The following is a 27297-nucleotide window of genomic DNA, read 5'->3' as shown; positions in this document are numbered from 1 at the left end:
GGTTGTTCATAAAAAAACAGTTTATTCAAAAACAAATATAAACACATGGTTTCAATTCTTTATCAACCACATTAAGCATTTTGAAAACAAGCACACAATATTTTCCTGAAGTAAACAAACAAAAAGCAAACAGACAGAGAATCAGTAGGAAGGCAAAGGCTGGTGGGGCGATGGATGTTTATCACGTTACGCTTGATGGTTTCCAACAAGGCTGAAAAGGCCTTTGGGATTTTTACACTTAACAGTTTCCTGTGTGTATCAAGAATAGTCCACCATCCAAAGAACATCCAACCAACATGGCACAACTGTGGGAAGCATTGGAGTGAGCATGGTCCAGCATCCCTGTGGAAAGCTTGACACCTTGTACAGTCCATTCTCTGGCAAATTGAGGCTGTTCTGAGTGAAAAAGGGGGTGAAACTAAAGCACCTGATCTCAGCACTCAGAACCAATTGTCTTTCTACACTACTGTATTTGTCCCATTTATGTACCCGTCTGTTATAAGAGACATGGGGCTGTTTCAGAGTGAAGGTCAGTGGGTTCTAGCAGAAAAGAAGCCAAGAGATGTGCAGATCGTCTACTAACAACAATGAACGTTGCACCTCAAGTCTGAAATAAATGAATTTAGCCTTTTGGCCATCCACACAGACTTAGCTTTCAATACATCTTCAAATTCTAACCATGCCTCATGACAAAGCAAGGATAAGGGTTTCACATTTGATAGCTAGCTCTGACTGCCACTGCTTTAAGATTACCCACAGCCTTGTTCTGAGGGGGAAACAAGGTTATTTCTCTCTCGCTGCTGATGCAGAGATTTTATAGGTCAGACTATATGATGACGTCAGGGAGATCACAGCCCAGGGAGATCACATACTGTACTGGTCAATTTCTCAACTGGAGCAGCTGCACTCCTCTCCCATATCCACGCCCAGAGATTGGATCCAACGTCTACAATCTCTTCAGTAGTTGTTCAGAGTAAGAGAATGTCACTGGTTCTGTAAACAGGTAAATATGTCCATATGGGTACTATAGAGTGAAAAATGATCTCACTTGGCTAAAGATCATATCCAATTTTCTAAGAATTGTGAAAAGTACCAGCCATCAGCTGAACTGTCCCCCGAGGGAAACCTAAAATGATTCTATCCAGCCAGAATGGACATCATTGCCTCAAAATAAGTCACTGTGTGTTCCACATAATTCATATTATGACTTGTCAATATTCATGGTCACATGAATTCTGTCTTTGACAAGGATAATTATGCTGGCTAACATACTGTAGGTACAGACCATTTTCACCATTAGAACAGTCCTGTATCTGGGTGGCTGTAGTTCAAATTGATCAAGCAAGATGCATCTCATTTGAAAAATATGTTTTAATACTAATATCATTAAAGTTATCAAGTGAATCATCCCGATACCTCATTTTGACAAAATAAAACAACCTTTAAATATTGTACCAGAAAAAAAGTTATTACAAAATGTACTTTGGGCATCATTATAAAACAGTCTGCCATGAATATGCCATAAAACATCACAAAAATAAAATGTATCAAAGCACACAAAACCAATTTCATTATGTTCTGTGTTGTGTAAACAGATCAGAGTAGAACATAAACAGATCTTGTTGTTCTGTTTGTTAATTGTGTTGAAAATACATTTCTGTGATGAGTCTGTGTTGGCTGTCTGGAGAGGGAGGTGATACATTCAAAACCTAGTTAACCACAGACAGCATTCAGCACAATGACAAATAATTAGAAATGAGCCACCCTGACTCTCACAGACAAACAATATGTTTTTCAATTTCAAGTATTCTGCAATTCAAAAACTCCTATTATAATGCTGCAATGGCTCCTAGATTCCAATTCGTATAGAGCTCTGGGAAGAAACAGAACTGTGAGAGTGAGACATGTGTACGTGCATAACCCTGTATGTATTCAGACACCCACACAAAACACAGTTGGCGGGGAGAAAGAGGGTCTGATTCAGAGTGAGCTAATTCACTCAGTTACTCTCTGTCCACTGTCACAGTCAGATCCTCTAGGGGCCAACTCAACATCTGAATGTGTCTCTCTCCTCCTTCACAGCTGCTTTCAAGTCTCTCTCCACGGCCTGAGAACATCCGCTCAGGCCGCTCCCTCATCCAACGTGCACTCATGACATATGCGCTCTCATTGAATTTAAAATTACTAATTTGGCTAAGAGAGTATTTGGTGCATGCCATGGGAAGTGAAGCACACAATTTCAATGACTGCAATATGCTATCCGGATTTCCTATTAACCAATGAATCGCGCCCTTGGCTTGCTTACCCCCTATTGTTAATTCCCCCAAACAATGAATTTACTTCCATGTTTCAATGTGGAAACGGAAAGCGTGAGTAATCCTCTGGGAGAGCTTTATTTATGGAAAGAAGGGAGACATAATCTTCTAATCCCCTGTAATGTAGTAATATTCTCTCTAAATGTATCAAAACCAACTTTCCCAGTGGAATTCACCCATCCCTCTGTAAGAACAACAGAAAGGAACCTGCCAAATAGGAATAATCTGCATTGCTTTAGTTCCATTCTATTCTGAATGTTGTCACATGCACTTTTTTGACTATTCCATTGGTCCTGAATTGAAATATCCACCTACGCAGTACACCTAACTAACTCGCCCAACGTCTGTGAATAGGAAGAGGATCTATTGGATGTCTAACGGTGGAACTGGAGCAGGAGGTGACGTGATTGGCTGAAGGAACTCGGAGGTGAAGACAGCCTCTGCGTACTCCTCACAGACGTCCTGGAACTCTGCTGCTACGTCGGCCAGGGCCTCGGACATAAGCTCCTCTGACAGACTGGGAGCAGAAGGAAAATTAGAGAAAGAAAAATGTCAGGAGTCCCTGAACCAAACAAAAAGATAAAGTTGTATATAAAGCTTGTGTGCTTACCAAAAAGTCTTGCAAGGATGCACATGGAAAAAATACTAGTTTGTTCTTGCTTAGTCTTTCAAATCAGACAGAGGGAGGTAGCACACATCAGGGACCTCACCACACACTGACTGGTATGAGCATCTTATTACCAACATCTGACAGATAGACAGGTTACTCTGATGATACTGGAGTAATTGGACTGGTGCCTCTGAAACAACCTCCCTCCCCCAACAAATGAAGAATAGTTCAGATGCATAGCTCAAGAGGATGGCATATGACTGTCATCTCTCTCTCTCCTGTCATCGCTCTCTCTCTCCTGTCATCTCTCTCTCTCTCTCCTGTCATCTCTCTCTCTCTCCTGTCATCTCTCTCTCTCCTGTCATCTCTCTCTCTCCTGTCATCTCTCTCTCTCTCCTTCATCTCTCCCTCTCTCCTGTCATCTCTCCCTCTCTCCTGTCATCTCTCCCTCTCTCCTGTCATCTCTCCCTCTCTCCTGTCATCTCTCCCTCTCTCCTGTCATCTCTCCTGTCATCTCTCTCTCTCTCCTGTCATCGCTCTCTCTCCTGTCATCGCTCTCTCTCCTGTCATCGCTCTCTCTCCTGTCATCGCTCTCTCTCCTGTCATCGCTCTCTCTCCTGTCATCGCTCTCATCTCTCTCTCTCTAAAAGTAACGAGGCAACAATAATAGTTGTCCTCGGCTGGCAGGGTTGATTCTCTTCGCTCACTTTTTTTTGCAGCAATTCACACTCCCCCACACGTATATGGTGAGAGGAGAGAGAGGCATCTCCAAATGACAGACCTGAGTATCTCTCCTTTGGTAACGTTAAGAAAAATTGCCAGATTATTCAATTATATCTGCTTCTCTTTGAAATGTCTGAATATGATGTGTTTCTGATCTATCACACTAATGCATTCAGTGTACTCAGAGACAAGTGGGATTCTCTGCATTGCACCAATTTAAGAATTCTTTTAAATATGCAAATGTGTGGGTGGGCTAGAATAACAACTGTGAACATCAGAGACCAGATCCTGTAGCGCAGTATGCTAAACCATGCAGACACACACACCCCACAACTAGTCAAACACTGGGCCTGATGTTTGAATAAGCAAAGAGCACAATGTTTGTGGAAGAGTTGTGTAGCCAGGTGAATAATCCATCCTCATACACACAGTGTCATTCATAACTGGCTAGCAAATAAGACAAATCTGTCGAGATGGCTTAGGGGACAACAAACCCAAGCAGCAAAATGTACATTTGAGAAAGTGAAACATTGAAAAGTACTATAGTTGTGCCTGTACTGCTAGGCTGCATCCCAAATGGAACTAAGAAAACTGTACCCATAGGTCCCTGGTTAAAAGTAGAGTCATTTCACCTGTCTGCAATGGCCCAGGGGTTGAAGCTGCCCACAGCCTCGTGGGCTACCAGGCGGAGGTAAGCCTCGTGGTCCTGTCTGTATTGCTGGATATTCCTCTGCATGCTGGCTGGCACAGAGAGTCGCGTCCCGTCTCCCCACCTCTCCCCTGGGGCTGGGAAGGTGCTGCTGCCGCCAGGTTGACCTGGGGAGACCTCCTCCCTGATGCTGCCCTCAAACAGGACACTGTGGCAATAGAGAGATGGAGAGACAGACAGTGTTCAGACTGGAGAGAGAGAGAGAGAGAGAGAGAGAGAGAGTATGCTCGGGTTGTGGAAAGACAGAAACAAACAGACAGACAGACAGACAGACAGACAGACAGACAGACAGACAGACAGACAGACAGACAGACAGACAGACAGACAGACAGACAGACAGACAGACAGACAGACAGACAGACAGACAGACAGACAGACAGACAGACAGACAGAGACAGACAGACAGACAGACAGACTGCTGAGGCTGAATACCAGACTGATGGAGCTTCACACCATCTTTTCATTACATTGTCCTCGTCTCCATTTAGTCTGATTGATTGGGTACATCTGTCAATGGAAGTGGAAAAGCAGCAGCCTGGAATAGAACTGCTATTCATCGAGGTAGGGGCCGGAGCCAATTGCCATATTGAGAGGCGCCCGAGTCAATTGGAAGAGGAAGGAGGCCATTGGTAACCGAATAACCTCTTCATAGAGCCATGTCCTCACTGTGGTCCCGAAGAGGCACACACACAGAGAGGAGGTTGAGAGGGGTGTGATGCTATGTCATAAAGTCTGTGTGCTCCACTCACATCCCTCACCCCCACACTTCCCTGAGGGGCTCAGGTGGGCAATGTCAAGGCCAGGGTTGTAATATTTTTTTATGTGAGCAAATCAGTCCAGCTCTGGCTGTTACTATATTTAGAGACAGATGCAGCAGTTCCACGAGCAAAATGTCTCTCAAATGTTCTCCCCACACAACAACCCAGGTCCAGTCCCATCCCTGGCCCTGTTTGCTCCTGCTGTTCCTGGGGTCTGCACAACATGAGGCCAGGCTGTGGGCACAGAGACACACAGGGAGAAGTGCCAAGGTGGGTAATTCACTGCTAGCCCTACCAATCCGCTTCATCCCTGGACTACACACAGGGCCCATTTATGCTCTTTGGTCATTTAAGGGCCACTGTGGCAATCATTTCCCTTTTCCCCTGCTGCAAGGTTTCCTTTATGTCCACAAAAAATAGAATAACACATTTAGATTAAAAGCAGTGTGAAGGCTCCCAAGCATTATGTGCAACTCTAAGAGTGTGGGAATGAGGGCACCAGCCTGCCAGCTTAGCCAGGAAACACAAATTCAAGTGGCAGGAAATTTTCACGAAAGAGAAGATTAATTCTGCATATTTATCATTGACTGATTTTCACCTTGGTGGGTAAGAGCATGGTAAGGCGATGTGAATGTTAACATTTCCAGTAAAATATACAAGCTGCACTACTTTGTCGCCTGGCTCTACAAGCATGCTTAGAAAGTTAGGAGACAATGAGGACACACTCACTGACATGTTGATCGTCAGTGGTGAATATTTTGCAGTCTGTTCACTGTTGTGAATGGGCAGCAGTTGCTGACAGGGGGAGAGGAGAGGGTAGCTGCAGTCTGATCATAGCCTGACAAACCCAGCCCTCTCACATCCACCTACTACAGAAAAGCCTAGTGGGAAAAAACAACTCAAACTGATGAGCAGCCTGAGCCATAAATTCCCACAGCGAAGTGTGTGAAATTGTCTTCAAATATCTTATGTTTTCTCATTCTTCTCCAACAACTCCAGAAGTCTATTGCCAAGGAAACAGAGAAAGCGGCAAAACACCAGCTCCATATGTGATATATCAAACAGGAAGCAGACTGAGCTGGGTTTGATTCTGAGACAGCGAGAGCGCGCGAGAGAGAGTGAAATAACGAGGAAGAGAGAGAGAGAGAGAACCAAATCTGTTTTCAGAGATAGCGGGGGGTGATTCAGGGGAAGATGCTGGCTACAGCTCTACTGCTAGAGAAATGGTGCTTAGGTTCTGAGAGCAGAGGGAGAAATCAATGCATTAAGAAAACAGTCTTTAGATAGTATGGAGCAACAGCAGACCAGTCTTTAATCTGACCATTGATTTGTTTGTCTTAGTGGTGGAGCTGTGAGCTGTGGTCAGTCAGCGAGGGACACGTAGGGCAGCTCTCAGTCTGTCTCCACTAGGTCTTCTCACCATGGAGACCTCTTTTCCTCCGCTCCAATGATGCATGACCCCCCCACTCCCACTCCGCTGCTCTCACCAGACGCATACTGAGGAGTAGATTCTCTACCCACCCATCTCCATCATAAATCACCCATCATCTCCATCATAACCACCCATCATCTCCATCATAACCACCCATAATCATCATCACCCATCATAAATCACCCATCATCTCCAGCATAAATCACCCATCATCTCCAGCATAAATCACCCATCATCTCCATCATAAATCACCCATAATCATCATCACCCATCATAAATCACCAATCATCTCCAGCATAAATCACCAATCATCTCCAGCATAAATCACCAATCATCTCCAGCATAAATCACAGAGAGAGATAAGGATCTACAGCATTTTATGGAGTATAGATACAAGTCGGAAGTTTACATACAGCTTAGCCAAACTCAGTTTTCACAATTCCTGACATTTAATCCTAGTAAAAATTCCTTGTCTTAGGTCAGTTAGGATCACCACCTTATTTTAAGAATGTGAAATGTCAGAATAATAGAGAAAATGATTTATTTGAGCTTTTATTTCTTTCATCACATTCCCTATGGGTCAGAAGTTTACATGCACTCGATTAGTATTTGGTAGCATTGCCTTTAAATTGTTTAACTTGGGTCAAACGTTTCAGGTGCCTTCCACAAGCTTCCCACAATTAATTGGGTGAATTTTGGCCCATTCCTCCTGACAGAGCTGGTGTAACTGAGTCAGGTTTGTAGGCCTCCTTGCTCGCACATGCCTTTTCAGTTCTGCCCACACATTTTCTATGGGACTGAGGTCAGAGCTTTGTGATGGCCACTCCAATACCTTGACTTTGTTGTCCTTAAGCCATTTTGCCACAACTTTGGAAGTATGCTTGGGGTTATTGTCCATTTGGAAGACCCATTTGCGACCAAGCTTTAACTTTCTGACCGATGTCTTGAGATGTCACTTCAATATATCCACATCATTTTCCTGCCTCATGATGCCATCTATTTTGTGAAGTGCACCAGTCCCTCCTGCAGCAAAGCACCCCCACAACATGATGCTGCCACCCCCGAGCTTCACGGTTGGGATGGTGTTCTTCGGCTTGCAAGCCTCGCCCATTTTCCTCCAAACATAACGATGGTCATTATGGCCAAACAGTTCTATTTTAGTTTCAGCAGACCAGAGGACATTTCTCCAAAAAGTACGATCTTTGTCCCCATGTGCAGTTGCAAACCGTAGTCTGTTTTTTTTAATGGCAGTTATGGAGCAGTGGATTCTTCCTTGCTGAGCGGCCTTTCAGGTTATGTCGATATAGGACTTGTTTTACTGTGGATATAGATACTTTTGTACCCGTTTCCTCCAGCATCTTCACAAGGTCCTTTGCTGTTGTTCTGGGATTGATTTGCACTTTTCGCACCAAAGTACGTTCATCTCTAGGAGACAGAACGCGTCTCCTTCCTGAGCGGTATGACGGCTGCGTGGTCCCATGGTGTTTATACTTGTATACTATTGTTTGTACAGATGAACGTGGTACCTTCAGGCGTTTGGAAATTGCTCCCAAGGATGAACCAGACATGTGGAGGTCTACAATTTCTTTTCTGAGGTCTTGGCTGATTTCTTTTGATTTTCACATGATGTCAAGCAAAGAGGCACTGAGTTTGAAGGTAGGCCTTGACATACATCCACAGGTACACCTTCAATTGACTCAAATTATGTCAATTAGTCTATCAGAAGCTTCTAAAGCCATGACATCATTTTCTGGAATTTTCCAAGCTGTTTAAAGGCACAGTCAACTTAGTGTATGTAAACTTCTAACCCACTGGAATTGTGATACAGTGAATTATAAGTGAAATAATCTGTCTGTAAACAATTGTTGGAAAATGACTTGTGTCATGCACAAAGTAGATGTCCTAACCGACTTGCCAAAACTATAGTTTGTTAACAAGAAATTTGTGGAGTGGTTGAAAAACAAGTTTTAATGACTCCAACATAAGTGTATGTAAACTTCCGACTTCAACTGTACTCTAGTCTGTCTGTTGAAATATTAGAATGACAGGCAATGCATTTGGACTGAGTACTGAGTGTTTCTCAGGGTGAAGTATCTCCATTAAAGCTCTAGACTATAGCAGCTAATTCAATCTTTATGATGAACTATTAGTCTAGACTCAATAGCTAAGTGGTTCATTGGAGTGAAACGGGGCTACATATTTGTAAATTAGCCATATCTAATTATATTTTTTCCTCGTCATCAATTATAACCACATTTTCTAAGGAGAGCTTTGGGCAAATGATACCTCAACAGAAGTGTACATTTGTCGGTAAGATGACTTTATAAGAGGATGTTATAACACATATATACATACACATGATGATTGGAAATGGTGGAAAGATATGAATTCAACATCTGCCACACAAAGACTGAATATTGGGGAGTGTAGGCTTTTTGTCTTAGGGGATCTCAATGCAGCATAACAGGCTTTGTACCTACCCCAAATGAAAGTGACACTTGTCAATGACAAATAACAAAACACCTGAAGAAAAGGGAATGTGGGGGAGCAAAGAGTTCCTATGAATTCCATAACAAATCAGATGACAGTTGTTTGAACATTGTGTTCTATTCTCAACAGCCAGGAGAAAAAATAACCAATTACAGCCTTTGAGCTCCTCGATGACAAACATTAGAATCAAATCATTTAAGAGTGATAGGCATACTGAATGATGTGTGCACTGCTTTCTAAGCTATGAGATATGGTTATGCATCCAATCCCTGGTGTGTGTGTGTTTGTGTTGTCTGCAGTGGAGGGGCCTGCTGACTCCCTGTGCTGAGCAGTGTTTGGTTGTAATCACAGACACATATTGAGCTCCCAACACTAAATCTGTGCCCACTCATCGCTTCCCAAACACACAGCAGTAATCACCAGTTTCATACATTCTACACTACAACAACTGTCCACACACACACACACACACACACACACACACACACACACACACACACACACACACACACACACACACACACACACACACACACACACACACACATAGCTACCACTATCCATTCCTTTTAGAATCACTAGCCCCCTCTAGTGACTGTCTGACATACTAAAGGGGTTTGCTCCCCAGCGACTTAAACTTAGTGTAAATTGTCTTGTGGTGGACAGCCCTATAAAAAGTGTGAGAACAGAATTTCATTAACATAATGATACCAATAACTCTCACTCTCCCTTTAGATGTATCCTCAGTTCACCTCTTTTCCACTAACAATCCATTATGCAGAAACCTGAAAAAGTTTGTACTTCATCACAAGTATGCATGAGTAGTAAATTGGGCATAGTTTAATTGAGCAATTTAGCTGTGTCCAGAACTTACCTAGAGCTCGCTTTACTGTATTGTACAACGGCCCAGAACTCCACCTCTGTCTGATGTGGTCCCAAAGGGATCTATTTTATTTTAATTAACCTTTTTTTAAATCAAGGAAGTCCCATTGAGGTCAGAAGAACTCTTTTACACGGGAGACCTGGCCAAATGAATGAATGACGTAGAGTAGCATAAGGACAGCCACAGAAAAAGAAGCAGAACTTAGATTAGGCATTACATCAACCAGTTAACTCCAATCATCTGGTCCATTATTTATTTTCACTAAATCAAGTCTACTGATTGCCTTTTGCCTGGCATCAAAGTGAGCATTATCATATGGTGGATAGGCTATATTTCAATTTCCACAATTTCAGTGGAGCAACTTCCTGGAGTTGGGAATGTAATAAGAATAATCAAATGAGAACAATACAACACTAGACATGGGAATCATCTTCATTTTGAAGCTAGGAGCTACACTGTGGTAATAGATTTAGCCTGTGCTTCTGCTCATATCTTCTGATCTGAGGAGGGAGGGCTGGTTGAACCGACAGAAAGCAATCTGAGAAATGTCATTCCCATATGAGCCATCCAACAGACAATAGTGTGCTGTAATTACCAGAAGGGCTTCACTTACTGAATAATAATCACCTCCGAATAACACTTCTGATAAATCAAGAACAGATGTGATCTTGACAAAAAAAAATGACAACAGGACTATGAGGGCTGGCAGAAGAACCTCCAGAGAAATATACATTTTAGCGCTGGCAGTGCAGTACTAGAGATGTGCACTCAGCAACAATCTCTGCCTTCAGCAAGATGTGGCTGCACACTTGAGGATAAACATGTAGAAATATAATTATGTCTCTTCAATATGTGAAGATGTCCCAAGACAAACACTATCTCACCAAGAGAAGAATCAGTGAGCAAGACACTACACGGAACAGAAACCCCTCTAGAGTAATTCCATACGAAACCAGGACAAAAAAAGACCATGACTTTGGAAGTTTTACACAAAATGTTATCCATAGAATGGTCCTTTGGAGCAGGGTTTCCCAAACTCGGACCTGGGAATTTTGCCCTAGCACTACACAGCTGATTCAATTGAGAAATAATTAATCAATGTTGGCATATTTATTACATTTTGGCCTTACCCAGGACTCCTTTAAGACTCCAATTTGTGTCATATGAAGCTTTACCGCTTGCTCTGTAGTATTGTGCTCTGTAGTATTGTGCTCTGTAGTATTATTTTATTTTTTTTCAGTAATGAACTATGTTTACAATAATGTATGAATACTGACAAATATAAATATGAATATTGAAAAAATGTATCATTCAATACATTGTTGAACATATTACACTCTACGGGCATCTCAAAGCTCCAGAGTGGGATCTCTGCTAGTTTTAAAGTTACGGCCCATTTTATACAGCGAAATTGGCACAGTAGGCAAAGTAACCAATCACAGCCCTCCTTTTACTTGTATCTTTGCACATCCTGCAAATCACCAGCAGAAAAATAAGCAACATTCATACATTAATGTAAAAAAAAAGTGTATTGAAATTAAAATACTACTCATATTATAGAGTAAGCAGTAAAGCTTCATATGACCATGTTTTTGCTTGTAGCACCTACAGACGAAACATTATGGCAGTGTCACCAACCTGTCGATCGCGATCGACTGATCGATCTTCAAGGCATTCCTAGTCGATCACCAAACATTTCTGTAGAAAAACCAACGTGCATATGATTCAGAAGCCCTGCATACCGGGTAGGCAAAGTGTTCCCACTTTGAACCATTTCATTTGTCTGAAAATACAAACTCCGCATAACCGGTGGACCGGGAGATCCAAGAATACAGCAAAGAGCTGCTTTTTTTTGGAGCGAGTTCATGTGTACATTCTTATTCAGCACTATTACAAAACACTCTTCTCCCTATTTTCACTTGCGCTGCAGCTGCAATGAATGAGTAACCAAGTGTATCAATATCCCTGAATTTGTATTATTAGCAGTTCGCCATGTCTATTTTCATATCAAGGAATATTTCATTTTCTATGGTCATAGGAACAACATTAATTTATGCATGAGGCAGATGCGGTGCGACTTGAGTTTCACCATAACACCATGCCCAAACCGGACGCGCCATCATGCGCAAATTGATTTTGTCCCCCCACACCAAACGCGATCACGACACACAGGTTGAAATATCAGAACAAACTCTGAACAAATTATATTAATTTGGGGACAGGTCGAAAAGCATTAAACATTTATGGCAATTTAGCTAGCTAGCTTGCAGTTGCTAGCTAATTTGTCCTATTTAGCTAGCTTGCTGTTGTTAGCTAATTTGTCCTGGGATATAAACGTTGGGTTGTTATTTTACCTGAAATGCACAAGGTCCTCTACTCTGACAATTAATCCACACAAAACAGTCAACCCGAATCATTTCTAGTCATCTCTCCTCCTTCCAGGCCTTTTCTTCTTTGGCCTTTATATGGCGATTGGCATTTAATTTTCCTAATAAGGTGTATTACCACGACCGACTGACCTCAGTTCATCTTTCAATCACCCACGTGGGTATAACCAATGAGGAGATGGCACGTGGGTATCTGCTTCAATAAACCAATGAGGAGATGGGAGAGGCAGGACTTGCACCGCGTTCAGCGTCACAAATAGAACTGACTTCTATTTTAGCACTTGGCAACGCAGACACTCGTTGGCACGCGCGAGTAGTGTGGGTGCAATGATTGAATAACATGTATATGTATGCGAGCGGTGAGGTCAGCATGTAAGGTGGAAGACGGTGTCCCCTGTCTCTGGTCAGACTCACTGGAGGAAAAGAAGGAGAGAGCAGGGACCGTGAGAGGTGAACCCTCTGCTGCTCTCTCCCTCCCTCCATTGAGACTAATGCCGTGTTTAAAACGTCTGGGAACTCGGAAATCTGAGACTTTCCACTTCAATACGTTCAAGACAACTGGAAACTCTGGAAAAAACGAGATCTGACTGGGGAAAATATTTTTGAACGGTCATCCAACTCGGAATTCCAAGTCAGAAACTAAGGCTTCTTTCTAGAGCCCAGACTTTCCGACCGAAAGATCACTGACGTCAGAATATGGCTTGATAATGTATAAGGCATACTGCACAAACCTCATTCCTACAGAACAGTTTTCATTAGATTAATGTTACATTTTTTAAGTCATGTATAAAAAAGATAAAAAATCTGAGCGGTAGATCTAGGCTTTCTTTTTGACTGTGACGAAAAAGTTGGTGACCACTGCATTACGGAGTCTTAAAGGAGGACTGAGTTGGTGACCACTGCATTACGGAGTCTTAAAGGAGGACTGAGTTGGTGACCACTGCATTACGGAGTCTTAAAGGAGGACTGAGTTGGTGACCACTGCATTACGGAGTCTTAAAGGAGGCCTGAGTTGGTGACCACTGCATTACGGAGTCTTAAAGGAGGACTGAGTTGGTGACCACTGCATTATGGAGTCTTAAAGGAGGACTGAGTAGGTGACCACTGCATTACAGAGTCTTAAAGGAGGCCTGAGTAGGTGACCACTGCATTACAGAGTCTTAAAGGAGGGTAAGGACAAAATGTCATAAATATGCCAACTTCCATTAATTATTTCTCAATTACGCTTTTCGATACAAATGTCAAATATACAGTATGTCAACAATCTTTCCTCCAAAGGACAATCCTATGGATTACATTTAGTGAAAATTTCCAAAATCATGTTAGTTTTTTCCCCCTGGTTTTCTATGGAATCACTCTCTAGTGGCACCTTTATCTCTGTCAACCCTTTGAAGCTAGCACTCAGAACACAGGCCTACTGGGAAACCTACTGGGAAGGAAGTGGAAAATACTCCCTGTGTGTTGGCACATAAAGATAAAGATAGAGTGGAGGGAAGAACTCCAGAATATGCTCTGTCATTCTGTCTGTTTGTGGGGGATGAGACAATATCCATGTGCCATTTAGAATCAATGCCTATTGCTTTACAAATGAGACAGAATACGCAGAATACAATCATTGTGTTGTGCTTTCACACGAGTGCACTCGTCGATACAAACAAATACCTGGCTTCATTTTCGATCAGACACTTCCACATTATCTCCATCATACAGCTATTGGGGGAAAAGCAAGGGAAGTACAAGGGAGAGGATTTTCATGACGCACTCTGCTAGTCTTTTTATAGGAATCCTGTCAGAGAGCAGTGTGTCAGAGGCAATGCGGAAGACACAGGCCATTTTCCTTTTTTAAACACACAAACTAAATGACCTACCACTCAGGCAGAGGTGAAAAGTCCCATTGGACTGTGTAATTCACTGGGCCGTGAGAGGGAGGAAGACACAGAGGCAGACTGCCCTGGGTGAGTCTAATGCTAGCTTCATAGAGGCAGACTGCCCTGGGTGAGTCTAATGCTAGCTTCATAGAGGCAGACTGCCCTGGGTGAGTCTAATGCTAGCTTCATAGAGGCAGACTGCCCTGGGTGAGTCTAATGCTAGCTTCATAGAGGCAGACTGCCCTGGGTGAGTCTAATGCTAGCTTCATAGAGGCAGGAGGATACAGGTAGCTGTTAGCTACAACACAAGGTTAGAAGTAAAGCTAATCACTACCTCCAATACAGGATCAAGAAAGCCAAGCTCAGTGAGTTCTGCAAGCATTGTTTTACCCATAAACCATATGAAATAACTAGACAAAGTCATAACCTGCGCTATGCATGGAGTTTGGGATTTACCAAATCTTCCTCCTAACTCACAAAACAGACAGCGAGAGCTATAGTTTTCCGGTGGTTTGCCCATAACCTAGTTGCCAGTCTCTGTTCAGTTATTACATTCCACTCCTTGACCTCCGTGTCATTTGCCAAAGACACAAGGAGTGGGATGTTACAGAGACTGGTGCCCAGACTAGTTTGCCCGCTCTTCAGAGACAGCAACAGAAGGTTACAGATGGGTGGGTAAAAGCAGACAGACAGAGTGAGAGATGAGTCACAGAAGAGTTGGTCTGATCCCCTCCAGAAGGTCCAGTTGGGGCAGAATCAGTGAACTGCTGACTGTCTTTAATCTGCTAATGGTGCTGCTGCTTGAATCTGTTCCACTGCATCATGCTGACATGTCCGCTCCACTGCACTCCACTCTCAACAACTTACTTCCCCTGTCAGCCGTTGGCTCCCATCTCTCCCATCTTTCTTCTTCCTTCACTTTCCTAGTTCATTTAAGCAACGGCAGCTACAGCTAAAGCTCTGGCAGGGGAGGGAGGCAGAGGCACACTCCCGCTATGTGTTGCCAGAGGGAGGGGGGGGGTTTGGAAGGAGTGAGGCTTGGTCTCATTCCAGCCACGAGACATTAGGGGCGGAGATGAACAGACAGAATTGAGGCACAACAAAGCAGTGCCTTCTGGGAAAGGCATAAACAACATTCCACCTCCATCAGTTTTGTTATGGACGCCAACTGGAAAATAAAGTAATTGACCATTTTTGGGACGGTGGTTTTGTTGGGCACTTTCTCACTGTGTTAAATTAAATGGGATCAATGTTCTGCATCAGTTTTGTCTCGTTATATTGTCCCATGCCATCCTTGACACCTTAATGAGTTCCTGTCTGATAAGGTGGGAGCAGGTTAAGTGATGTCATACACCATTATCCTCTGTAATGAATTGACATTTAGAGGAGACTCCAGAGGTCCCATCACCCAGTATAGCATCTCATAACCCTTAAATACAATCTGCAATACCAACAAATAGTCAGGGTACGGCATTCCAATATTCAAACAGTAAATGTATAATTAAGCAATAAGGAACGCGGGGGTGTGGTATTTGGCCAATATACCACGGCTAAGGGCTGTTCTTATGCACGACACAAGTCGGCGTGCCTGGACACAGCCATTAGCCGTGGTATATTGGACATATAACACAAACCCCAGAGGTGCCTTATTGCTATTATAAACTGATTACCAATGTAATTAGAGCATTAAAAATAAAATGTTTTGTCATGCCCGTGGTATAGGCTGATATACAACGGCTGTCAGCCAATCAGCATTCAGGGCTTGAACCACCCAGTTTATAAATGTAAACCATCTGTCCATACATCAACCCATTAAACTCAGACAGGGCTTTCTCTAAGATGGAGGCTGCAGTACTGCATGGTGATTACTACAAAACAAACATATCAACATACAGATATTCTATTGAATACTGTGCATAGGACTATTCACAGAGAAGAGCGCTTTGGCAACACCAGAAATGACCTGGGAAAGGGAGAAAACAGAAGAGCACATGTCAACTCACCCGGTCTCCACGGGGATCTCCAGGACAATGTCAGCTGTGGTGGTGTGTCTCAGTGCTGGCCTGGTGAGCCTAACGGGCTGAGGAGAGACTGGCCTGGAGATTGGAACAGACCTCTGGGGCCCTGAGAAAGAGATGGGGGAGAGGGGGATAAGAGAAAGAGGAGTGGAAAAGGAGTGAGAATGAGGGATAGCCTTGCTCTCAACTGGCTAAAACAGCACTAACACAATACCTTCACCTGCAGGGTACCAGAGGAACAACAATTCAAACCCCCATGCAAAAGTGTGTGGAGGAGTTACTTGGTCTGTTTACTCACCAGTAGTGTCCCCTCTGTTCCAGTAGTAAGGGTCTGAGTATGTGAGGGTAGCAAAACGCCTCCTCACAGCTTCCTGGTCTTTCTGCTCAGACACATAGACGACAGAAGTACATTATTTCAATTAACTATTCAACCAAACAATAATACAAAGCCTTTTCAGGAATCCAGACTGGACTGGACAGTGCATTCACTGTCTCCACAGCACAGCTTGACCAAGGCTGTCAAACATCACACAAACTGACCAGTGGTGCCCTTTCAAACTCCCTGTGTGGTGGCCTTTCCTTAGGGCTGTGCTCAGGGCTCACCTCCATCTCCTCCATGCGTAGCAGCATGCTCTCCAGGGTGGGGGCTTGGAGCTGGAGCTGGGCCAAACCCTCCGTCCGTCTGTCTGTCTCCACCGCCCAGGCGGCCCGCGCGGCATCGGCCAGCAGCTCCTCTAGCAGGGCCTCACTCAGCACCTCAGCGTTCTCCGCAGCCTGGAGAGGGAGGTAGATAGCAGAGCTCAGCACATGGGAAAGGGTTTTATGGAATCACTTCAGGGCTGTTTCCCCAAATGGCACCCTATTCCCTATATAGTGCACTACTATTGACCAGAGCCCTACAGGCATTTGGGATTCAAATACTGAGAAAACATAAATAAAATTGGTAATATAGGTCAGTATCATTACGATATGACAGGGTTACTCACTCTGTCTGCAGCCTGTTCAGACAGTTGATGCCTCAGTGCCGATGTGGCCTTTCTGTCCCGGGTCTGAGAGGCAGCCGCTCCCATCTGCTGGGGTACACAGGTAGGGCAAGCTCAGTACCACACGACTACTGACCTTCTCCTACCTAACACCAACCTCTCCTACTCTAACTCAGTCTTGTCACTCAGCACATACACAAGGCTGCAGCAGTACCCCCTAGCTGTAAAATCCCTATTCATTTCACTGTGGTAGCACAAATCTGGTGGTAAATAGCTGTATGGATTTTTCAATTACAAATTAGATGTATTGATTTTCCCACTCCTCTGAGGGCAGTGGAATTCCTGAGGGAGGGGAAAGCTCTCCCTGGTCCAGGCTTTTCTTATGTAACAACAATGTGGGTATTGAGTGACAGCAAAGTTACACACTCAGTTACTTATTCCCTGCCTGCTGAAAAGCAAGAAAAAACTCTAAGTGATTGTCTAAAGTCTATTTTTTGTGTGCATACAACCCTTTATTTTTTGAGAGCAGAGTTTAAATGTTTGTTTTACCTGGGCTTGGTTCAACAGAGGCTGAAGTCTCCCCCGGGCCTCCTGCTCAGCTCTCTCAGCCCACTGGGTTGGAGAGCCCACCTCAGACCTGACACACACACACACGGACACACACACACACACACACACACACACACACACACACACACACACACACACACACACACACACACACACACACACACACACACACACACACACACACACACACACACACACACGCCTGGTGTGACAATATATAGGCTTTGAATCCTGTCTTTTTACTCAGTTATTCCCCTCTGGCTTGGTAATATTGTGTTTGTCCATTGATTTCCAGACTCATACTTGTCACACACCTGGAGGGCTTCAGGGAGGTGATACGTTTTAATAGCTTCACACTGAGGAACAAGTACCTTGACACAACTACAAAGCATTTTGACCTTCCACTTTTAGCTTGACAGGGTAGACTAACAGTATATTTGTTTCTAGGCTATGACAGGGAGTGTGTACAGGACGTAGTACTACACAAGTGTACCGGAGTCTCTGGATGCGTTCTGCTTCATCTTTACTCAGCTGATTTAGGTCTCTCAGTCTCTGCATGGTCATCCTGTCCAGCCAGGCTTGCCTGTGCATTCACAGAAAAGACACAGTACAACACAGACATAAAAGACACAGTACAACACAGACATAAAGTCACACTACAACACAGACATAAAAGACACAGTACAACACAGACATAAAAGACACAGTACAACACAGACATAAAAGACACAGTACAACACAGACAGAACCAGTCCTAATGTTAGCTACCGAAAGCAGGCTGCAGGCGTTGGATTAATTATAGACCTCAATTGCACTAATTAAGATTTGATTAGTGCAGAGGGTTGCTGTGCACTTGAATTTAGTGCAGGCAGACAGGTGCTGCTATCCATCACAGTGCTTTAAAAAAGAAAAATAATGTCCCCAATCGAAGAAGCAAACATGTAGATTGAATTTATTGGAGAAATTAACTTTGAATTGGAATCAGAGTATTGCTTGCAGCTTTCAGAAAGTGGGGTCTGAAATCATGGTTTTAAATTACTTAATTACTCAAAATGAGCAGATCCATTCATTTAACTGTTCCCTGGGCAGTTTCCTTTGGTACATTCATTCTGATATATTATACATCAACTAAAACCTCAAATAAGTGAGGCTAATAAGGTACTGTGATGCTAATAAGGCAAAAGGTTGTTTGCCATGTCCAATGGTTCATGTTTTCTGTGTTAAAGGAAAAGCATTACGCAAATACAATTTATTACTGTTATTATCACTGACCTGAGGGCTTCGTTGTGGGCTTGTCTCTGTCTATCAGAGATCAGACCCTGGTGCTGCTCTGCTGTCACCACACCAATTAGCTGCTGCTCTGAGGGTCCTGAGGAGGGCTTCAGGGGGGAGAAGAGACATCGAGGCTCTGGCCTCTTCTGAGGGGAGCTGGTCACATAACACAAGTGGAAGTGGATTAGAAAAAAAAAGACAATTAAAAGAGACTAAGAGAAGGAGAGAGAGAGTACGCAGCGAGAGTAAGTTACAAAAGAGAGACTGAGGACAAGAGCGAGTGCTCTCCTCTGAGCTCACCGCTGTTGTTGTTGTTTAGGAGAGTGAGGTGACGTCGGTATCCAGGGCACAGAGGCCTCCTTCTGTGGGTGCTGACACACCCTCAGCCTGGAAGCCACTGTGGGCTGCTGGAAACCTGCATCCCTCACATGGGCTCCCTGCTTCTGGACAAAGATCATGTTTAAGAGACACAATTGTAGTGAAAATAGTTTGGGCTAGCCAGTTATATAATGGACATATTAAAATACATTTAATTGCAGCAAAAATGTTCGTATTAAACTCACTGACCTTTGTCCTGTCGGAGTGCAGTGCTCCTCCTTGACTGTTGGGGACCTGCCCCCCTCCTTCCCTGAAATGGACCAGGCTCTCCAGGCCAGCGCTGAGCACCTGGCTGCGATGCAGTTGTGGAGGAGGCTCTGTGGCTCCGGGGGGCTGCTGATGCAGAGGGACCGCCCTCCTATCTGCTAACATCACAACATCGGCTCATGATCAGTTCTGATTGAAATGTTGTTTTGAAACACTTCAACAGCGAGGCTATGTGCTCAATAGATAAGTGTTACAGTGCTTGACATGACTAATCAAACACAGGTAAAGCCTGTATGGCCCGCAGGAATAACATCTGCCTGCTCCTTTGACAGACTACACAATTACCTGGCCAACAAGCACACAAACAAACACCTGCCTGCTGCTTGTTTGGCAGTGTGGAGAAGGTAGGGGGCTTGCTCATTGACAGTGGGAACTGTTATTACCGTAATTTCCGGACTATAAGCCGCAACTTTTTCCCAGGCTTTGAACCTCGCGGCTTAAACAATGACGCGGCTAATATATGGATTTTTCCCGCTTTCAATTTTTTTCTCTAAAAACACATTCTGTGACGTGCTCAGTTTTTTGGCGGCATGAAGCTTTCATTAGACCAATGAAATTGCCGAACGGGTTAAGGTCAAACAACTATTTTTGTTTACTGTTTAGATTAAATCGAGCGCTCTCAAACTTCCCATCAGTCTGATTACGGTAGTCATTTTGTCACCCTGATTCCTGGGGGCACAACAAAGTATTTGCAGCCACTCGACATCAGTGTAAATCATGCATTTAAGAAATCCTTCACTAAAACGGGCCGCAGGCGAAGAGCAACTTATGGTCAAGTCTGCCAGTGGGTCCAGACAGCGTGGAGCATTGTCAAAAAATCCACTTTCATCAACGGGTTTCGAAAGGCTGGACTGCTGCCTGTTGAAGAGGGCTCAGCGGGGGATTTGCCTCCGGATGAAAGTGACGAGAGCGACAATGAAAACGATCCAATATCGGATGAAGCAATTCAGAGGCTATTCAACTCCGACACCAAAGGAGATGGTTTCAGTGGTTTCAGTGCACAGGAGAAGGAAGATGGTGACCAATGACTTTCTTGGTAGGCTACTGTTTACTGCTAATTTTGTATTTTTTGTTACAAGCCGTGTTTCGTTAAAGCCTATTTATTTTTGTTACAAGCCGTGTTTCGTTAAAGCCTATTTATTTTTGTTACAAGCCGTGTTTCGTTAAAGCCTATTTATTTTTGTTACAAGCCGTGTTTCGTTAAAGCCTGTGTAAAGTTCATTTGTTTCAATGTACCGGTAGGCACCTGCGGCTTATAGACATGTGCGGCTTATTTATGTTCAAAATAAAAATAAAAAAAATAATTCAATGGGTGCGGCTTATATTCAGGTGCGCTTAATAGTCCGGAAATTACGGTAGTTGCCAAGGAGACCTGTGCATGCAATGCAGTTCAAACCCTCTCGTGATGTGTGGTGGCTGCACTCACTCTCCCACAGAGACTGTACACAGTAGGACCTTGCCACCCACACAATGAGCTGCCTGCAGGAGACCCATGGCCAGAGAACCGGACCCCAGCCCCAATTTCCCCTCTTTGTGTCACTCAGCCAGCCCCTCATTAAGCTCCACCCTTGGTACCGTGATTCGGGCTCGGTGGGAAGCCCAAACACACGCAGCACTTAAGCCGTCAGGTGATTCCTGAGCCATGGGAGGCGTAAAGATCTGCTTCCTCGTTCACAATGACAGAACAAAGACATGAGACGTTCAAATGAAAAACGCAGTTTCAGGAAATGTTCAGCCCACGCAATAAATGTCCTATTTTTGGATCAGATATTTTATCAACTGCTGTGTCAGTGTGTGTGTGTGTGTGTGGTTTCAACCGTAGGAGGGGGATGCTGATTTGTCTGACGCATTTGCTGTGTTGGTTGTTCCCAGTTTTATGATGTATGAAATTACTTTACATGAGTTATTGATGTTATGAGGATATGGAATAATGAGCCAATAATAATTTTAAAAAATATATAATTAGGCTATCTTTATTAAAATGCTAATAAAATAGCTTCAGCAGCACAGCTGCCTGAGATTATGAGTGTCTCTGAATGCTGAGTCACTCAGCCAGAATTAGAATGAGAACACCTGCTCGTTGCTCACCGGGGAAGGACTTCTTGGGGCCTGCTGCTCTACGAGGTCCTCTGAGACCCCTGGTGGCGGGGCCCCTGGGTCGACGGGGAGGAGACGTGCTGCGATGTGGAGACCTGCGGTGGCGTGCAGGGGAGGAGCTGCGTACTCGGGCATGTCTCCACTGTGCGTGACTCTCCTGCTTGCTTAGAGCAGTATCCAGGGTCTGAGAAACACAGAGAGAGACAGGAAAATCAAATATATTCTGTTAACATTCAAATTCAAGAAGCCAAATAAAATCTAAATTAAATGTAGTGTATAATACATCAGCTCTACCTATGGTTGTGTGGCTCTCCAGCACATTTATTTCCAATGTCTTTAGATTGAATAGCTTAGTATTTTTAAATAGAGTATTGCTTGTATAACCTAATATTGATTTACAAAGTTTGATTTTGCTTATCAAAAATTAGCAATAGATTTGGGACATTTTCTGGTGTCCATCTTCTGTGTAATAAGGTGAGTGTGACCTGTAGGTGATGGATTTAATCTATGGAGCATCACAAATGGCTTTCTATTTGCTATATAGTGCATTACATGGGACCAGAGACCTTTGACCCCTGCCCCTGGTCAAAAGTACTGCATTATAAATGAGAATAAGTAGCCATTTGGGACTCAGCCTATGACTGACCTCTAGTTTCAGCAGGATGTCCAGGGCAGTCTCTGGGACGGCTGATCCCTGGCCCACCTCCACCTTGGCCGAGCACAGAGAGAGCTGGCGGATCAGCTGGCCCAGCTCTTTATAATAGGAGGGCATCCTGCCCTCAGACGTGTCAGACAGCTGATTAGTGAACACCTGCATGGCCCTGACCGCCCCTCTGTGGGCAGCAGCCAACCTGTCCATTGCTTTGGACTGAGAAAACGAAGACAGAGGGAGATGGGTGTTAGTCTTTGTCATTGTCCTCATCATGAACCTCATAACAGCTTGGGTTATTAAGTGAGAATTACTTTGTTTGTGTGCTGAATCTTCTGGGAGCGTAGTTTGTCTAAATCCTCTTGGATCTCTTTCACCTGTTGTTGCAGCACATAGATGATGCGTGCAGAGCGGGCTGCCTGTTCCTGTCTCCGGACCTCCACCCTGCGCTGTTCATCAGGCTCCAATGGCTCTACAACCATTCGCCCTGGAATGCACAGCACAATACACATGACCATTGGTCTCTAAACTGCATGCAGTGTCCCATACAATAAATACCATTCAAAAAAGTTCATAACAGCATATTAAATAGATTGGCATATTAGCACCTGTATGCCAACAAGGTGCCACTCCAGGTGTGTTACCCATAGAAATAGAATCACTAGAACCTCTGACCATGGCCATTTGACTGGTAAACTCATGGGTGACTTTATTTATGTGGAGTTACCTCTGTTAGCCAGCTGGTCTATTCTCTGGATGAAGTTGGCCAGCTCTCTCTGCAGCCTGCGGACCTCCTGGCTGAGGGCTGTGTGGGGCTCCTTGCTGGCTGTTTGCCTTGGGCCTGGGTCTTTTGTTGGGGGGGACCGGCCATGATCAGGCCCAGGGGGTATGGAGACGTACTTCTGGGGGGTGTAAACAAGCACCTTGGCTCCAGACTGAATCACTTCTTCTTTGGGGCCGGCCGTCTTGGACGTCCCCTTAGGAACAACCCCCTTCTGCTTGAAATTTAAAAATTATAAAGGTTGATCATCGATGAATCGTTCTCAGAGAAGAATAAGATGGATATAAACAGTACAAGTGAAAGGGGAGTATACTGATGAGCTCTTATTTACCTGCTCCACATTGTTCTTGATGGGAGTGGTCTCCTCTGGCTGTGGTCTGATGGGGGAGCTGTTCAATGACTCCTGTCGCCTCTTCCTCAGATCTCTCTTGGCCAGCCTGACTGCAGCCAGCAGACGCTCCTCAGACAGAGCAGAGAAACACAGAGAGCTGCAGTTGCTATCCAGGTCATCCCGCTTCTCTACCCAGGGCATCAGCTTCTCAATCACAATGGGTGCAGGTGGGCCAACTTGGGTAGCACGGTTATAGGCGTTGGCAGGCATAGCTGCATTGAAAAGTAACTGAAAGAGAACAATAGTGGCACTGGCTTCATTCCTGTTGTTGCAATGACATAATGACCAACTTAGCTAAGTTGACGTTACATCCGGCTGTCCAATATATGATCTGGTCACATCAACTGGCATTCACACCGTTATATTTCAATATCCATCATGATGGCATGCTAGTATCATAAGATAGAGAGAGAGAGAGTACAGTAGTACATTATTAATCCCAACTTGGGAAATTGTTTTATCACTTCAGCATCATATCAGTAAAATTACAAAGACAGGACAAGTATCAGTGACACATGATAAAACACATATTATAAACTGAGTGGGTTCAAGCCCTGAATGTTGATTGGCTGACAGCCGTGGTGGGGGGTTGTGATAAATGGCCAATATAGCACGACTAAGGGTTGTCCCTAAGAACAGCCCTTAACTGTGGTATATTGGCCACACCTCCTCTGGCCTTATTCATTAAATAACGTTAATAGCCATAAAAGACAGGTAAGAATTGATGCTGTTCCTCAGGAAAATAGACAACAACTAAACATTAAAAAGGCATAACAAATTAGTCATTTATAATGGCTGTGTGTAAAAATGACCTTTTGGGCAGGATGAACCTACTACTACTAAACTCCGCAAAAAAAGAAACGTCCCTTTTTCAGGACCCTGTCTCTCAAAGATAATTCGTAAAAATCCAAATAACTTCACAGATCTTCATTGTAAACATTTTAAACACTGTTTCCCATGCTTGTTCAATGAACCATAAACAATTAATGAACATGCGCATGTGGAACGGTCGTTAAGACACTAACAGCTTACAGACGGTAGGCAATTATGTCACAGCTATGAAAACTTATGACACTAAAGAAGCCTTTCTACTGACTCTGAAAAACACCAAAAGAAAGATGCCCAGGGTCCCTGCTCATCTGCGTGAACGTGCCTTAGGCATGCTGCAAGGAGGCATGAGGACTGCAGATGTGGCCAGGGCAATAAATTGCCATGTCCGTACTGTGAGACACTTAAGACAGCGCTACAGGGAGACAGGATGGACAGCTGATCGTTCTCGCAGTGGCAGACCACGTGTAACACCTGCACAGGATCGGTATATCCGAACATCATACCTGCAGGACAGGTACAGGATGGCAACAACAACTGCCCGAGTTACACCAGGAACGCACAATCCCTCCATCAGTACTCAGACTGTCCACAATAGGCTGAGAGAGGCTGGACTGAGGGCTCATAGGCCTGTTGTAAGGCAGGTCCTCACCAGACATCACCTGCAACAACGTCGCCTATGGGCACAAACCCACCATCGTTGGACCAGACAGGACTGGCAAGAAGTGCTCTTCACTGACGAGTCAAGGTTTTGTCTCACCAGGAGTGATGGTCGGATTCGCGTTTATCGTAGAAGGAATGAGCGTTACACCGAGGCCTGTACTCTGGAGCGGGATCGATTTGGAGGTGGAGGGTCCGTCATGGTCTGGGGTGGTGTGTCACAGCATCATCGGACTGAGCTTGTTGTGATTGCAGGCAATCTCAATGCTGTGCGTTACAGGGAAGACATCCTCCTCCCTCATGTGGTACCCTTCCTGCAGGCTCATCCTGACATGACCCTCCAGCATGACAATGCCACCAGCCATACTGCTCGTTCTGTGAGTGATTTCCTGCAAGACAAGAATGTCAGTGTTCTGCCATGGCCAGCGAAGAGCGTGGATCTCAATCCCATTGAGCACGTCTGGGACCTGTTGGATCAGAGGGTGAGGGCTAGGGTCATTCCCCCCAGAAATGTCCGGGAACTTGCTGGTGCCTTGGTGGAAGAGTGTGGTAACACCTCACAACAAGAACTGGCAAATCTGGTGCAGTCCATGAGGAGGAGATGCACTGCAGTACTTAATGCAGCTGGTGGCCACACCAGATACTGACTGTTACTTTTGATTTCAACCCCCCCTTTGTTCAGGGACACATTATTCAATTTCGGTGGAACTTGTTCAGTTTATGTCTCAGTTGTTGAATCTTGTTATGTTGATACAAATATTTACACGTTACATTTGCTGAAAATAAACGCAGTTGACAGTGAGACAACGTTTCTTTTTTTGCTGAGTTTATGTTGCATTATAGCGCTGTGGAGTGGGTGTGTAGCATTGTCCATGATCATGTGTGTTTTAGCTTGCAGCCTTTTTATGAACATGTCCTGCATTGACGCGACTGCATCTGATTGTATCACTTGGTTTCTTTATGATTTTGTCCAGTTTGTTTGTCATCCTTCGCTAAGTTTCCCTTCCAGCACTTTTTTTTATTTCACCTTTATTTAACCAGGTTGGCCAGTTGTCATTTACAACTGCGACCTGGCCGAGATAAAGCAAAGCAGTGCGACAAAAACAACAACACAGAGTTACACATAAATAAACGTACAGTCAATAACACAATAGAAAAATCTATGTACAGTGTGTGTAAATGTAGAAGAGTCAGGAGGTAAGGCAATAAATAGGCCATAGAGGCGAAATAATTACATGTTAACATTAACACTGGAGTGATAGATGTGCAGAGGATGATGTGCAAGTAGAGATACTGGGGTGCAAATGAGCAAGAGGATGAGTAACAATATGGGGATGAGGTAGTTGGGTGTGCTATTTACAGATTGGCTGTGTACAGGCACAGTGATCGGTAAGATGCTCCGACAGCTGATGCTTAAAGTTAGAGAGGGAGATATAAGACTCCAGATATAAGACATAATGGCATAACACAAAACACTTGCCACTACACGTTACCTACCTTTTATGATACAATTTACTATTGCAGAGTCATCACAGAATTTCTGCAGGTCGTTCAGTTCATTGTGTGTTAAGTCATTTGTAAACAGAGTAACCAGGAAAGGTGACTGGACCGTTCGTTGTGGGGCTAACGTTACCGTGTTTGTGTATACCTGGTCTGATAGTACTGCCTGTTCAGTCTTACGAATCGTGGTTTATTGGTCAGATAGTTCACAATCCATTTGACCATATGTGGGTTTACATGAATGTCCTTTAGCTAAGGTTGTCTTACCTGATTCTGAGAACATCGAGAGCTACGATTTATACCTAATGTGACCCAGCTTTTCGATTGTCCTAAGGTCATCGGGGACTCCTTCAGAAAGTTTGCAGCCATAGCTGTTCCTAAATCCTCTAGCTAGCTAGCTAGCGGTATATCGACATCAGCTGTAACCCTGGCTAGCTGCCTAGATAGCTAGCTAACGGTTAGTTTTGATCCATTTTGCCAACCTTAGCCTAACGTTTCAGTACGTATCTAGCCATGCAACATTATGCTTAAATTATTATCATGTAAATAAATTGAAAATATGTGTCTCGGGGACTATTTGTACGGGATACACTTCGACAGCTAGCAATCTAATCTCAGTTTAAAAAAATTAAAACGCCGCCATGACAACCAATAATAAGTACTGTCTTCCGTAAAAACAGGAAGTGAGTATTTCTAACCTACGGAAAGCAGAAATCATCAAACATAAC

General features: G+C 44.1%; 1 protein-coding gene across 6 annotated transcripts; it reads right to left on the bottom strand.

The window, feature by feature from the left end:
- On the bottom strand, positions 1-27243 carry kiaa0753 (KIAA0753 ortholog). 6 transcript variants are annotated; one of them, XM_014214258.2, is made up of 17 exons: positions 26837-27243; positions 23522-23809; positions 23137-23407; positions 22724-22896; positions 22407-22628; positions 21752-21944; positions 19586-19761; positions 19319-19461; positions 19019-19174; positions 18240-18329; positions 17726-17813; positions 17180-17266; positions 16797-16967; positions 16492-16573; positions 16179-16299; positions 4281-4505; positions 1-2832 (listed from the first exon to the last, which is right to left on the bottom strand). In XM_014214258.2, exons 1-17 carry the CDS (start codon positions 26936-26938, stop codon positions 2679-2681), a joined length of 2742 nt encoding a protein of 913 aa, XP_014069733.1. In that variant the 5' UTR covers positions 26939-27243; the 3' UTR covers positions 1-2678. The 6 variants fall into 6 exon arrangements, with proteins under 6 accessions (XP_014069733.1, XP_045580576.1, XP_014069736.1 ...); XM_045724620.1 differs by having other exon boundaries at positions 17180-17263; XM_014214261.2 differs by having other exon boundaries at positions 19319-19458.
- Positions 27244-27297: the final 54 nt, after the last annotated feature.

The sequence above is a fragment of the Salmo salar genome, chromosome ssa09 (genome assembly GCF_905237065.1).
Source record: "Salmo salar chromosome ssa09, Ssal_v3.1, whole genome shotgun sequence".
NCBI lineage: Eukaryota > Metazoa > Chordata > Actinopteri > Salmoniformes > Salmonidae > Salmo > Salmo salar.
Note: the sequence above shows the minus strand (reverse complement) of the source record. Positions and strands in the feature narration are given on the sequence as shown.

Bases quoted from the DNA above. Each gene is read 5' to 3' on its own strand.
- kiaa0753 (XM_014214258.2), bottom strand. From the start codon at position 26,938: ATGGCTGCAAACTTTCTGAAGGAGTCCCCGATGACCTTAGGACAATCG. The intron at 19,462-19,585 runs GTCAGTGAGTTT...ATCTTTGTCCAG, and splicing joins TGCACTCCGACAGGACAAAG to AAGCAGGGAGCCCATGTGAG. The intron at 19,175-19,318 runs GTGAGCTCAGAG...TTATGTGACCAG, and splicing joins CCTAAACAACAACAACAGCG to CTCCCCTCAGAAGAGGCCAG.